The sequence below is a fragment of the Crocodylus porosus genome, unplaced genomic scaffold (genome assembly GCF_001723895.1).
Source record: "Crocodylus porosus isolate Cpor-Errol unplaced genomic scaffold, CroPor_comp1, whole genome shotgun sequence".
Classification (NCBI taxonomy): Eukaryota; Metazoa; Chordata; order Crocodylia; family Crocodylidae; genus Crocodylus; species Crocodylus porosus.
In genome coordinates, this window is record NW_017728917.1 from 24,104,217 (window position 1) to 24,119,569 (window position 15,353).

The window sequence follows — 15,353 nt, forward strand, 5'->3', positions numbered from 1 at the left end:
TTGTCCAAGTCGCTGATGAAGATGTTGAACAGTGCAGGCCCGAGGACTGAGCCCTAGGGGACCCCACTGCCCACATCCTTCCAGATCAAAAATGACCTGTCCACCACCACTGTCTGGGTGCAGCCCTCTAGCCAATTTTCAACCCATCTAACTATGTAGGCTTTGACGCCACAGTCACCTAATTTTTTAATGAGAATGGGTTGAGAGACAGTGTCAAAGGCCTTCCTAAAGTCCAGAAAAACTACATCCACCACGATGAGCTACAGTTTTAGGAGGGAGCCAAGGTGAGGAGTAATATACTCATTCCCAATATAGATATATTTTTAATTATTCCAGACAGTCTGCACCACCTTAGTATATTACTGGTAACCATCTACTACTACACATTTAAGGATACAGATATTAATGCACTTACAAATTCTCAGATTTATATATTAGTAGTCTAATGTGTAGTCATTTTAAATTACAAACAGTAGTATGTATCCACCAGAAAATGTTACAAGCCAAAAGAAGTGTTATATGCAGCTTAAGCATGCATCAATCCTGACCTGCCACGAGTTGCAAGACAATCACTACATGCAACCAGTACATTCTCCAATTTTTATAGTGGTGTAAGAGTGACGTAGCCGTGATGGTGCAGAACTTACGGAAGAGGCAAGGATTTCTTAGGGTGATACCTTTTATTGGTGCTACCTTGTATCGTAGTATATAATAATTACATAATATATTACTACTGAATTTTTTTATGCTACAGCAAATACAATCTTGCAATTGAATGAGAACTAAAGAGCTAATCCATGGGACCTTTATTCGGTTTTACTCAAGGCAAACTCACTGTAGCTAATGGGAGTTTGATTTACAGCTCTGTAGTGAACCATTTGTCCTAGTAAGCCCCAAGGCCTAGAAAGTGGCCATATCCACATTGTGCCTGCTTCTGCTCTTAGCGCTCATGCTACTAGATGTATAACTCATAACAGCATTTGGCCCTTGAGGCTTTGTAGAAACAATGCTGCTTTTGCAATGCTCACCTATCATATGGCATTTTCCTGCAAACATTTACATTTTTCAGCGTGCTTCATTTTAAATTATTGGTTAGAACGGAAAACCCAAACAACCCTGATCACAGACTGAAAGACAAAAAAGAGTGCTTTACTGCTTTGAAAGTAAAGTGAATAGTACCCTACAGTGCTTGTGCAATAAAGGACACTGTTGCAGAAGAAGAAGGCTCTGAAGGGGCTGTGGGATAGCCATGTTCCCATGGCAGTTATTCCAATCAAATCTTGTATTAACAACCCTCACATGAAGCAAGCCCCAGAACTTGACAGTCTCCCTTAGGTTCTCTATTTTACTGTGAGCATATTACAGCAAGAACAAAATGTTTTTATAGTGTCCCAAATAAAACTGTCTTTGATTGGTATTGGATAGTACAACATATCTGAAATGCCATTTTGGATGGGACAGGATTGGGAGCATTGCTTCCAAGAGCAAGGTGGTGTTTGGAGATGTAGAGTCCACATGTATGGCTTACTGATTGAATTTTCAAATAACCACAAAGCCCAAGATAGAATAGCCATGTTGAAGTGTTTCAACTTAGTATTAATTAATTAAGATACTTGATTTACCTGTTGTTGCATTAAGTGCAGTGGTAAAGCAGTGCGGTGGTGGAAAGTAGGAGAGAGCGTTATATCATCTTGACTACTTTGTCTGCGGAGGCATTCGAAGTTAAAGGAAGATCGACGATTTGCTATAACATAACAATAGTTGTTAAGATAGGATTGACTGTCTTTCATAAGATCAAACATTTCCATAATTCCAGTTGTCACCCCACATATTTAGCAGAGAGTATTCCTGATTGGAGGGGTCTATGCATGCTCTGAGGCCTTATGGAGCAGATATTTGGAGACGGAAGTGACTTGAGACAGAGGATTCAGGATGTGGACTAAATAATCCTGAGATAGGAACCATCAAACTAGCCAACCTCAGAGACAAGGTTTCAGCTGAACTGTTATGCACAGGTTAAAAAGGCATTTAAACATTAGAAATCCATTTTGAGGAATGCAGGTAGAATTAAAATAAACAATTGACTTATTTTCTCTTTTTTTTTAGTCATCACAGCTTTTAAGTTCCTTATGCCAAAGAACCATACTCTTAGAAACTACTGGAGATTGTTGTTTGATGAAATAAAAAGTGCAATACCAGACACACTACATGAATCAAAATTAATTGAATTACTTTTTCCTGATTCTTATTATGTCACTTATAATACCAGGCAGGCAATAAGCTACATTCTATACATGAACACTGAATATTCAGAAAAACATCTGAATGAGGAAAAAGCAACTCGGAACTAAATCAGAATTTTGTTGCTTGACCGATATAGCAACATATTGACTGGGTTTTGTAGATTCCTAGTAGTTACACATGGATAGAATTTCTATGCAACAGTCTCAGCAACAGCACAAAGAAAATTACTGTATTCAAGGTGCTAGCTGTACATGTGTTGATTTCACGAACACCTGGAGGTATCTTGTCCATGCAAAGCCACAGCAATATTTTAAAACCATCCTCAGCATCTCTTCTCATATAATAGTGCTTTGAAAACAGTGAGTAAGAAATAGCATTTAGCGCCTGGTTCTACAAAGTGTTGGATACTTCCAACTCCAAATACATATTTATTAAAAAAAAAGAATATCTCCTTGCCAAAGCAAAAACACTCCACTACATGCTCCATTTCTTTGGAAAGACGAGAACAAGCAGGTGACAGAATTGAGTTACACTGCTCAGTTCACTACTTAAAATTACAAACCTGGTAATTATTCTAACCTATATGGAACAGAATTCCAATGTGCAGCGTTCTATCTACAATACCCATCCAAGACATGGTGGACCACATTAGCTTGACTGGATTCAGTTGTGAGTAGAAATTCCCTAAGGTAGTGTGCATAGTGTATTCTTTACACATCCTATAGGCTACTTAGGAATAAAGTGTTTGTTTCAATTTTAAAATCTCCTGGGGAACTGAAGCACTAACATCTTCATATATATAAAATGTAGAATGTATGAACAATATTTTTACATAGTTTCCAGCACAGTAAAACTACTGGAGGGGTTGATTATGCTCTTTTATCATTACACTGGTGACAATCAACTGACTTCTCTCAAATTACCTTTACACTACACTAGTGCTATTTAGACTCATGTCCTAACAGCTCTCACCTTGTTCTTGTCTGAGAATAACTTAGGATTCCAGGCATTTTATTCATACTCTCCTGTAAAGATTTCTCAGTTTAATAATAGCTATGGCTGGGAAGACCATACAACCAAAAGTTAAATGGGACCCAAAGAATGCTGCTATATGGAAATCTCCTGTCCCACCTCTGCTAAGGGAAAGAGATCAGAAAATATAAGACTGCTCTTTACTGATGGAAGTTTGGAGTCTGTCCTCCGCACTAAGCTGAATCAGAAGGGCAAAGTACAGAGAGTCAAAAAGCCCAAGGCTGAATCGATTCAGTTTCTGCAGGTGAGTCTAAGCTGTGTAGACTGAACTCACAAGCAAGTGAACAGAGGTTTACTTTTGATTTCAGAAATGCAGCCACATGCTTGTAGTGGCTCATGCCAGAAGATGGGGGGCACTAGAGCATGCCTCCCTGCTTGGTTGGAGCAGACAGCTTGGGCTAAGTGTAGCCTGCCCACTCTGCAAGGGGAGGGTTGTAGGCGGGGTGCATGGCATCCTGGGATGCTGGGGGGCTGTAAGTTAACTTGAATCTGGAGGGAATCTGGGACAGAACTTCAATAAACCAATTTAACCTAAATCAGTTAAGTCTGATACCACATCCATCCAGGTTTATCTTAAAACCAGTTTTGGCCATTCTGAAAGCAGTTTATTTACATTGAACTTCTGTTGTGTTACAGATTTGAACTGGTTTCCAAAAATCAGGGATCTAGGTTTTCCATACACTGAGGAAGAACACACACACATGCACATGGCAGCCAGGCAGTGTGGAGAGCAGCTTGGAGACAGATAAGGGAGAGAGCGAGAGGTAAGGGAGAGAGCAAGAGGGAGGGAGGGAGAAAGAAGGAATAGGGCTGGGGGTTCTGCCCTGTCAGGGTAGTATGTGAAATCTAGGACAGAAATGTGCAGCCATGGGGCCTGGCTGGGGAGCAGGATGGAGTCACAGGCAGCATGTCTAGGGGGTGGTGAGGGAGCTGGCTCCCTCCTGCTGTGTGCACTACTGGGTAGAAGTGCATCGAGGAGCATGTGCCCTCCCTCCCCCTCCAATTTGTACATGGGGCTGGGACAGATGTGGGCTGCCCACTGTAGGGTCAGGGCTCCCAGCCCTGCTGCCCTCCCCCTAGGGCAGTGGTCTCCAACCTTTTAAAAGTGAAGATCATTTTTTGAAGGAACAGGCAACCCAGGATCTAGTGCCACCTTCCCCCACCCCTCCCTGCCCATCAGATCAGTTGGAGGGGAGGGCAGAGGTGGGTTAAGGTGTACTGGAGCCCTGGGCAAGCACAAAATTGGAGGCCCCCTGCCCCCATGGAAGCTGGGCTGCAGGGGGGGTGGGCAAGAGGGGCCCTTTCCCTTCCTAGTGTTGGCGGGGGAGGCTGAATGGACCCCACCGCACTGGGGGGCACATGCCTTGTCTTCTCCCTGCTCCCTGCCCCTGTACACACACACATGCATACACACAGGTGCATTCACTCTACTCTCTGCACAAGGAAACAGACACATGCAGGTAGACACACATACACACAGGCAGACAGACACACATTTCCCCCCCCACAGGACCTCCCCACTAACCTACTCTCAATCACATGGAGGCAGCTGTCTGACCCCCTTGCCCCCCTGCTGTGAGCTGCCTGTGACTCAGTCTTGCTCCCTATCCGGGCCCCATTACACTTACCCGCAGGTAGCTGCTGCCCAGCTGTCCCCATGCAGCCACACAGATGCAGAGAGCTGAGCTGGGCCAGGCCAGGAGCACTGTGCTGTGTCTATGCAGGTAGGTGGGTGGCAGCGGCACTGGGAGGGGTGGTTATGGGGGCCTAAGATTAATTTTGGCCTAAGGCCCTCCCAGCGCTACTGCCCAAAAAGGTGCAGTGTGGTGCAGTGCTCCTGGCCCAACCTGGCCCCAACCTCACCCCCCCACCAGGTGGGACACAGCTCTCACAGCCCAGCTCGGCCTCCTCCCCTCAGGCGCAGCACCACCTGGTTCACACCCCTCCCCCAGGCATGGTGTCACTTGGCCTGTCCTCCTCCCTCAGATGCAGCATGGCTCTCCCTGCCCAGCCCCAACCCTGCCTTCACTCCCTCTAGCTCCGTTGGTGGAGGGGCCCTGCTTCCAGTTTCCAGGGAAGCAAATGTAAAAGCCACAGTTTTAAACTTGGCACCAAAAATGGGTGCTGAGTTTAAAACTGTGGCTTTCACTTCCCTGTGGATGAGGATCCTGGGGCCTGCCTGTTCATTAATCTGCCAAAGGGAAGGAGACAGATTCAGGCTCCTGTGATGAGGGAGGGAGCGGGGCAATGGCAGGGGCAAGTGCAGCCGCAGTCGGGCTGGGCAGGGCCAGGCCAGGGGAGGGTTGGAGCCCAGGCAACCTATCCAGGCATGTGGGGGGGCTCTCGCTGCTGTATGCAACCCAGTGGAGGCCCAGCGGGCACATGTCCCCCAGATCTGTGTGGGGAGTGAAGCAGCTCTGCATGCTGGGCTTTGCACCCCAATCCCTGCCTCAGCAGGGTTCATATAGCAAAGCCCAGTGTGCAGCAGCCTCATCCCATGCACAGATTGGGGGGCCATGTGCCCCCCAGGCCTCTGCCGGGGTGCATGCAACAGTAGAAGCTCCCCCACCCCACATACCTGGATGAGACATCTGAGCTCTAATTGTCCCCTGGCCAGGCCCAGCCAGGGCCCAACTCACCCAGAGGCAGGGAGCATGGAGGGGGACCATCCCCCTCCCCCAGCCCAGCTCCAGTGGCAGGAGGCATGACTCAGCCCAGGCATGTGTGTCCCGCCACTCTCAATCATGGAGTCTCTGACAGTCAATCTCAGTCTGGGGGGAGGGGAGGGGCTGGGCTCAGCTCCCGCCTACTGAGATTGACTCTCAGAGGCTCGCCAATCGACCAGTTGATCGCAATTGACCAGCTGGTGACCACTGCCTTAGGAGCTTCCATGGCCCAGTAGGCAGAACCTAACATGGGAGGGCAGAGCAGGGAGGGCAGGCTTGATGTTGCCGCCACCAGGTCCCAAAGGGTGCTGCTCCCTGCTTCATTTCCCCCACTGCTGCTGGGTGGGCAAAAGGCTATTGCCAGGCCTCTTGCCATGGCGGCATGGCTGGTGCAGGGTATCTGATGGTGGCACTAAGCCTGTCCACCCTGCTCTGCCCTCCCACAACGGGTCCCACTTGCTGGACCGTGGAGGCCCCCATGGTGAAGGCAGCAGAGTGGGGAGGCCCAAGTCTACAGTTGGCAGCTCACATCCTCCCCCATCATGGGCTCTGCTCCAGCTGTGCCACCCATGGGGAAGGATGCATAGGGGAGGCAGTTGTGCTCAATGCTCTCATGCTGCCACAACAGCTGCTGCCTTTCATGGGTGGCAGCTGGGGCTTAAGTGCTCCTGGGGAGGCAAGGGGCTGAGGGGCCTGGCCCTAGTTCCATAGCTGTGGCAGCTGGGGTCCCCCTCCAGAAGAGCTGGGGTGCGCAGAGGGCTGCTGGTCACGCTTGCGGGACACCAACACAGGCCATTTGGCCATTTGGCCTGAGAGTGAGGGGCACCAGCAGGGCCCAGGGGAGCTGTGACCTGGGAGTGAGGGCCACCAGCATATCAAGGCTGCTCAGCACCACAATGCAGCTGGGATGGGGCATCTGGAGCTGGACCCGCATCCTGGTGAGTGAAAGGGACAGAAGGAGCTCTGATTTTCTATGATAAATAGCCAAAATCAAACACCAGAATCTATAGGTATTTAGAATTTACTATAATGATTGCAGCACTGGTAGGCTTCCAAATTGCTTTAAAATTGTAAACGTATCAGTAAAGCATTGCGTTCAACTGATACCTATGTATATAGTGGCAATTCACTGTAATCATGAAAAAACATGGATTTTGATTGTTTTAGTCAAAGAATTTGCCATTTTTAAAGAAAGAACACCAGGATCCTTGGTAACTACTTATACTGGTTTATGTAATTTCTGTCCCTAGACAAAGAGCTAAAGCTCTTTCTTGAGATCAAAGTCACCCCCTAAGCTCTTCCACAACTTTACCACCAGAGGGATTGATGGAAACATGTCCAATATACAACCGTTTCCAACAGCTGAAGGAAGATTCCTTTTTAAAAAGGTCTTTTCTTGGTGCCACTAACAGAAGGCCAGTAACTTTCTGGGAGTTTCACTTTCTGGTCAAATGAAGGAAGTGGTACGGACATTCAGGCAGTAAGATTTGCTTTCAGTAGTTTAATGGCCTACAAGGATTTTGTTCTGTACCCATTATCACTGCCATCAAGCCACCCCCCAAAGAAACAAAAAGCTCACCTACCAAAAAGTTCTAGAAGCAAGAACACTGCATAGATAATGTCATTAAGGAACTTACTACATATAAATAATTTATGCATGTCCTTCTTGTGCCATTCAACATTGTCTTTAAAAGGCAGACAACTTTAACCTGGGCAATAGAGCAGTGACCTTTAAAATTTCTTCTAAAACCTAATGTATTCCTGTCACACTTCTGACTCTTATCCTACTTGGGGGAGCTACATACATTTTACAAATTAAACTGCTTTTCTTTGTCACTTCCAACACGATGAGTTGCAGGACATCTTACACTTCACTAATAAAAGAAAACAACAAAAGTCAAGTATGCTTTAAGTCTAGCCTTACAGAGATACTGTTTGCTTCTCAAACTAAGCAACAAGCCAAAAGAAAAACCCAAGAGCCTGAAGTCTGATTCTTATGCCTCTGTCACTTTAATTTAAAAGGCACCACTGGATCAGATCCCTGATCCCAACAATCACATCTCCTGCCATGCCATATGTGCATGGCAAGAGGCAAAATTTTGGCACTGAGGATAGCATCCAAAATGTCCCTACAAGTTAGATGCCTGATGCCTGAGCTAGGGTCAGGGCCAACCACCATCCAATTGTTGGCACTGTCCAGGGAGTGCACTGCTACTCTCAAACTGCTACACATTCAGTTTATGATGCCACAGAAACATGCCACAAAAATGTTCTGCATTATTAGTATATGTTACATGATATGCAGAATATTTTTGTGGCTGGTTTGCCATTTGAGGGTGCCTTAAATTGGATGCACATGTAGCACCCTTGCCACTTAGGCCACAATTAACACATTATGTTAATGTAGTAGTAACATGGAGAGGGAGCCTTACATTCACCAGAATGCTGGCATTGCTAGTCCATACACTGTGGATTCATATAAGTAAAGACTGCATTGGTATTTGGAGGATGAAATTATGCTATTTAATGACAACAAACCGATTCATTGCATTATAAAAAAAATGAATGGAAAGAGAAAGCATAACTCTGACTAGTAGGAAAAAGATATACTGAAAAAAATAGGGTTTTGAGTTAGAAAGCTGCTGGCAGCTTCTTGTACAAGTAGAGTGTTTGGTGGTTGGCTTATGAGGCAATACATTATACCAATTCAGTCTAGAGGTTGAAAATGTGAACTGGCCATTGCTGCAACTCTAGGAGAAAGCACCCACTGAATTCTAGCAATATTTCAGAGGTAACAGGAGGAAGATCTGGTGTGAATTTCAAATGATATCTGGATCAAGGACTGCAGCCTCATCTTTTCATTGGGACTTGAAAAAAAGAATCCAATTGAAACAATTCAAAAGTACTGGACTCATCTCTTGTGGCCAGATTAGCAAATAAAGACAAAAAACCTCTATCTTACCTCCACCTTTGTGTCTCAGTACTGCCCCTTCCCTCTATCCTTTGTTTTTAATTTATGTTATTCCTTTCTATTTAGTATCTCTGTTCTGCAAACATATTCATATTATCTGATGCAGGCTGTTGCCTATGAAGCTTTGGGTGCCTATACATGTGTTTGGGAGTTGGAAGGGGCTGTTTTAACTGGAGCAGTTCCTCAACATCCATTCTAATTAAAACAGCTCGCTGCCATGTGTATTAAGTCCCCCAAATTTTAAAATGGCCACAGGGATGCTTTAACTAAAACTAATTTCAACGAACTTTAATTAATGTGCCCCTGAATCCATTTTAAAATGTGAGGCATGAGAGTTAATACACATGATGGTAAGGTGATGCTGGAACATTTTAATTAAAACACAGAGCAGACTCGATTAATCAAGTCTGCTCTGATGCATTCTAATTAGAACACGAAGCAGCATGTCTATAGGCAGCCCTAATGCCTTTCTGGATGAGTTAATCCATTGCTGCCTTGCCTGCTCTCTGTCCAACTCTGGCATTTGCTAAGACAACAGGGACTAAGACCATCTCAATTATACTGTCCAAAGGAGAAGCACTGTGGAAGGCCTGTATTATAACTGGTAGGCACACCTTTCCAGAAATAAAAAGTCAAAGGAAAATGTGTTTGCTTCCATTAAAAAAAAATGATCAAATTAAAATTATAAAAGCATTAGCCACTGTTGAGAGACACATGGAAAGTACCAGCAGGTGAGTCATTATAGTGACAATAGTTTTGTTTATACCAGCACAATACAGCTACTCATTAAAGGAAACAAAGGTTAATTCACATAACACGGAGAACAAACTTTAAAGAAACCATGGCTGAATGCTGATCTTTCACCCACTTGCTTCATTAAGTAATTAGATACCATTGACTTTTACCTCTTTGTAATATTAGTAACCTATTTATATTAATATCTTGTTAGTAAGGAGCTGGGAGGAGGGGGGAAATTAAAGAAAAGTAGAACAAGGGAAACATACATTATATGCTATCTGCAGATTCTGTGTGCTACACCTCAATACAGACACAAGTTTCAATTTTCTAAAAAGTTCATAAATATACTAATGAGAGAAGCTAACTCTCAAACAACACAAGATATAGCAGGGAGTGGGCTTACAAGGAGTTCCCTATGTTCAAGGGACAAATGAACATTCTCCCTTCTATCCAGCTTTCATGGCAGACTGAACATGTGCCCATAAACTACAATTCGAGATACTTAGAAACATTCTTAATGCACTCACGTGTTGGTGTGGGAGGTAGCAACCGTCTTCTAGGAGATCTTTTTGCATCATAACAGATCTGTGAATCATCTTCTTCAAAAAACCCATGCGGGTGATGGTAACCTTTTGGTCGCTCAAAATCAGAGTCATGACAGTGATATCTGTAGTTATGGTCGGATGTATGCCTGAATTTTAAAAAAAGGGTTAATGAGGGAAATTTCAAAGAATTGATCCACTTGCCTTTGTTTGCCAGGACAAATCATTTCTCCCATTGTTATTTACACTGATCCTTGCCTCAACCTTAAAATTAAAACAAAACATCATGAATGATATAACTCGCTATCAATGTGCCAATTCTGAATTGTGCATGGATTATGAGAGTGTGGGTATACTTGGATTTGTTTAGCACTAGTTACACATTAAACCTGTTTTAACAAAAAAAAAAATCAGGAGGTATATTTGATCAAGATTAATATCATATCACAATTGAGTGGATGAAGAGAGGAAATGAAGGTAGACTTGGGAGTCAGGCTTAGTTGTTCAATTTAATGGACCAATTCTGATTATTCTGTAAGAATTCAGCTCTAGAAATCAAAAGATTTTTTAAATTACTACTTCAAACTTTAGGGCCAGCCATTAGCCTGAGTTTTCCAGAGTCCAGAGTTGGGTATGCAGAAGAGGGGGGAGATTTCCCTTGACGCAGCACTAGATGAGATGCATGTGTCTGGCATATGTAGGTACCCACAGGCGTACGTAGGGCAAATAGGCACTAGATTCATTTAGTGATGCTCCCTTGGACCAGACTTTGCGAATTAAATCAGAAAGTGAAGGCTCATGACACTTCTGTGAAGTAGCTGAATTTGCTGAACTAGGACCTATCAGTAAGTAGCAGCTCAGCAGAAATGGTGCTTATCTATTTTAAGGAAGGTGGACAAGGAAGGTGGACACAATCTACCCGTGGTCCTGCAGAAATAAATCTGGAACTAATTCAGGATGAAAAAGGAGATTCTAAACTGGTGATATGAAAGATTTGTCAAAAGGGTATACTGAGTTCATGAAACAGGGAAGCTTCTCCTATTGCCAGACAAACAAGTAAGAGGCACTGCTCTTTAAATGGAAGTGTTTGCATTCCATGAAATATCACCAGTGTAAAAGGACTGGCTTCATAAAGTAAAATTGTTCCAAATGAAAGAGGGCATCCCAACTGTCCAGCCTTTGCCTTTAGCCCAAGTTAGGAACCTGGCAAAAGCCATGAGTAGATCCAGAGATTGGGTTATTGTTTATTTACTTAAAATCTCTAAAGTTAAGATGTTGACTGTGGGGGGTTGAGGGGAGAAGGTGGGTGGGGAGGGGAGAATCACAGAAACTGTGGATCGTGCTGAAGTTACGGATCAAACTGGAAACGTTTTCAAAAGTTCTCCCTGTGAATTTGATCGTAGTGATACTGAAGTTAAAATTTTGTCTTGGACATGCAAACAGTTTCTATACAGTTCAAAAGAGCTAAAATTCCTTTGTCCCTCCTGTTGAATTTTGTTAGAGAGCCTTGTGGGGGTCTCCATTTCACACCCAAACACATGGAGTTCTGAGCCACATTTTTTGCAGTTGTTCACTGCTGTTTTCCAGGAACAGTGTAATACTTACTTGGATGGATTTTTTGGTATGTGCATACTATATTAACAATTTTTCCAGGGAGGGCTAGTGAGCTCACCTGTTTCCTGACAACATGCTGTCTTCTTCATAATACTCTTCTCCACTGAAATATTCAGGATCTCCAAAATAATGATCATCATTGCAATAATCTCGAACATCATGATCTTCACGGCAAATAGTGGGCAGATGCCCATCACCAGATTCTGACCTGCAATTGGAACACAGATTTGGAAATCCCAAAATAACATTTTCAAGATGGAATTCTACAGTATGAGAGAAACAACTTGCCAATGGACCAAAACACAAAGGAGCAGTCAGTGAATTTTTCCAAGCAAAGTCTGAAAACAGCTTTGCAAATCCAATTATTAAAAACCTGTCAGTGGTAGATCAAGAAATACTCCTCAAAAAGCAACAATGGTTACTACTTCTTGTACTGGTTATGCCAAGAAACTTATGCAGACACATAAATGGTTTCTTTTTCCCTTTCCCAGAAATATGATTGGCTGTCATATAGTAACTTTTCAAATACTTGCAGCAATCCACACTATTTCCTTCAGCCTAAGCAAAAAAGGATGAAACCGCCTACTATTTAAATAGATCCTGAAATAAGCATCAACCCACTTGGCTTTTAACAGCAGTTCTCTTCGCATTTTGAACTCTACCTACAAAAGTAAGGTCAATTTAAAGTATAGACATGGTGCAAAATTTGTCTCAGTTGCTGTAATTTTGTAACAATGTTATATTGTTTTTATTCAATATCTGCGTTGTTGTGAACCTAGGTCCAGTTACCTTGGAGTACTTTATTGCAGTTTTTTTCATTGTAAGAATAATTGAACCTTGGGACCCTCTGTGTTGTCTTAAGATTTAAATATATGTCTTAAAACAAATAACTTACCTAATGTAAGTTTCATAATAGCGTGTTCTATCCAGGAAAGCCATAAAATATGGAGAGAAACATTTTAAATCAGATAGATAAAATAATTTTAATAAATTCATTATCAATAGTGACCACAATCGCTCTGTATTTTGACTGTCCAATTAAACTGTTTTAAAGAAATACTTTTTATTTTCACAGTTCATTAAGAAAATGCAAAGGCAGATTACATAGTCTGTTTAGGTAAACAGAGTTATCCTTGTGGACATGAAATCAGTCGTGTTAGTCATAATTATCTGTGTCAATGTATAATAGAAAATAAAAAGGAAAAAATCACCACCACTATTCTCATAACCTAGTATATTAATAAATATTAATTTTGAGATTACTATCCAATTTATTCTTTTGAATTATAATATCTGCTTCAGTATGCTTGTTTATTGTTTACACGCTTGTTTATGTTTAACTCAAATTCAACTTTACCTCTTGCTGCTTGATCTTCTATGTTTATCATGATCAACTCTCGAATATGAGTGATACCTGTTTTCAGATCTGTGCTCATGATTTCCAGTGTTTGGGTGCTTTCCATTAGCAACTTTGGACATGTTGGCATTATTGAGATTGGCATTTGTTGAATTTGGAACTTGCTTTCCTACTGAGTTGTGGTTATGATGATTGTGGAACACAGAATTTCCTGCATGAGCATACATGTTTTTCTCAGCATCACTTGCAGATGGAATTGAAGGCCTCTGGACATGCAGGGGACGATGTGTGGTATTGATCTGCTGAAACGAATCTCTTCTATCACTGCTTACATGGTTTATGTGATTTCCAAACAGGGCACCATTCCTCTGTTAAAAAAGAAAAGAAAAGAAAAGAAAAGAAAAAAAATACAAAGATTTCATGATGCTTTCTGTAGTTGTGTGACTGGTGATGATGTTCAGATCAGTCAAACTGATATATCTGTTACTGATAACACGAAGTGATCATTCAATTCCTTTGCTGCTACCTAGTGTGGTGCCCAAATTACCCACCGGTCTAGTAGTTTGTAGGGTACCCCAAATTACTCAAAGTAACTTTACCTATCCTGCATCTATTGTACGTACACACACACACACACTTTGATGGACTTTGCTTCAGTTTTTTCTTGCATCAGCCACTTGCAACATATCCTTATCAGAAACAATAAGTGCCATGCAACCATCTACAGATTTGAGTGAAGTGGATAGCACTAACTTAAACCTCTGTCTGAGGAAAGAATGGAAAATGGATTTATGAGCCATAGCTCATCTGCCGTGGAAATTCTTCAGCATGCAATGGATAATAGTGAAAATAATGAAGTGATATCTACTTTATTGCCAAAAATATGAATGATATGCAGCTATCTTTTACATCTGATCCAGATGACAGTCTCCCTGTCTAGCCATGTCTGGGTCTTAGATGACAGCAGTCTATCTTGAAGCACAATCTAGAGAAGATAGAGGTAATGCTAGCTGACATCTAATGAGACAAGTTGTGGTGTTGTCTGACCCCACAGTGCTACACCATCCTTTTATAAAATATGGTAAACTGTAGGAATATTTGGCATAGTTAGTAGTTTCTAGTAATATGGTTATGAACAGAGTAGGCATTTTTCTTTGACTGATTAATTAAAAGTACTAGCTGTAAGCCAGATAGTTTGCTTAGGAATTGCTATACCTTATTCATAATGTACAACTAATCACCTAAGCTGCATCGCACTGTTCTCTTGCTGGCTATCCACAGTTTATTAAAAAAAAGAAGCTCATTTATACTTAAAACATTAAGAATAGCAATTGTTAAACTATTAATACATTATTCATAATAACCCTGCCCAAGGGATTTTGGATAAAAAATCATATGCTAAAATTTGCAAAAATGTTGAAGTTTGCAAACATTTAAACAAATACATAGTGGCTATCCAAAAATGCATGAATATTGAACAACATGAACCCACCAGTAGCAACTGATCTTGGCATTTCTAATGGTAAATTTTTACCAGCTTGCTTTTTAAAGGTATCTATACCTGCCTGTGACCTTGTGCTTGGATGTGGAATTTAAGCAAGCATCCCTTTTAGCCCTTCCACCTTAGACAGCTGCAGCACTCTCTGCTTGGACACCCTAAAGACTACTCAGAATATGTCACTAATGTGCAATGTAAATTTCCACTTTACTAGTGGCACCAACAGCATCTTACAGCTATCATCCCAAGCCTTTCAGCTAGCTTTTGTGCACTATTCGGTGTGCTCATTTTAAGCTTCTGGCCTCTGATTCTGACATTCACCCACATTGATCTAGCATGACTTCTGAGCGTAGTTATTTTTGGAATTATTACTTTATAGACATCTTCCTCTTCCTCTTGGTTATTTTCTTCTGGCTCATCATCTTGCAAGTCACAGGATATAGCTCGACGAATTTCAGGACCAATGTCATGAAGTGTCCTTAGTCCCGCCTAAATCAATAAAAATATCATAAAACATTAGGAAAATACCATGGTTTAATTTCCTGAAAGGAATCACAGGCAGAAACCTTATACTGAAAGGACAGTCCATGTGTCAAAGTCAAGTCTAGACACCTTGATATAAATACATCCCCATTTTCAAGGTATCATAGAATCATAGAATCAATGAGTGGGAAGGGACCTGGACAGATCA

General features: G+C 42.3%; 1 protein-coding gene across 1 annotated transcript in view; it reads right to left on the reverse strand.

The window, feature by feature from the left end:
- Nucleotides 1–15,353, reverse strand: part of CACNA1D (calcium voltage-gated channel subunit alpha1 D) — a 247,120-nt gene that overhangs the window by 10,107 nt on the left and 221,660 nt on the right. Inside the window, exons 38-43 of the mRNA XM_019537015.1 lie at nt 15,035–15,151; nt 13,165–13,532; nt 12,703–12,729; nt 11,866–12,015; nt 10,179–10,342; nt 1,623–1,744 (exon numbers count right to left, since the gene is read on the reverse strand). Of these exons, the coding sequence (XP_019392560.1) occupies nt 1,623–1,744; nt 10,179–10,342; nt 11,866–12,015; nt 12,703–12,729; nt 13,165–13,532; nt 15,035–15,151 (948 nt within the window). The remainder of the gene's footprint in view (nt 1–1,622; nt 1,745–10,178; nt 10,343–11,865; nt 12,016–12,702; nt 12,730–13,164; nt 13,533–15,034; nt 15,152–15,353) is intronic.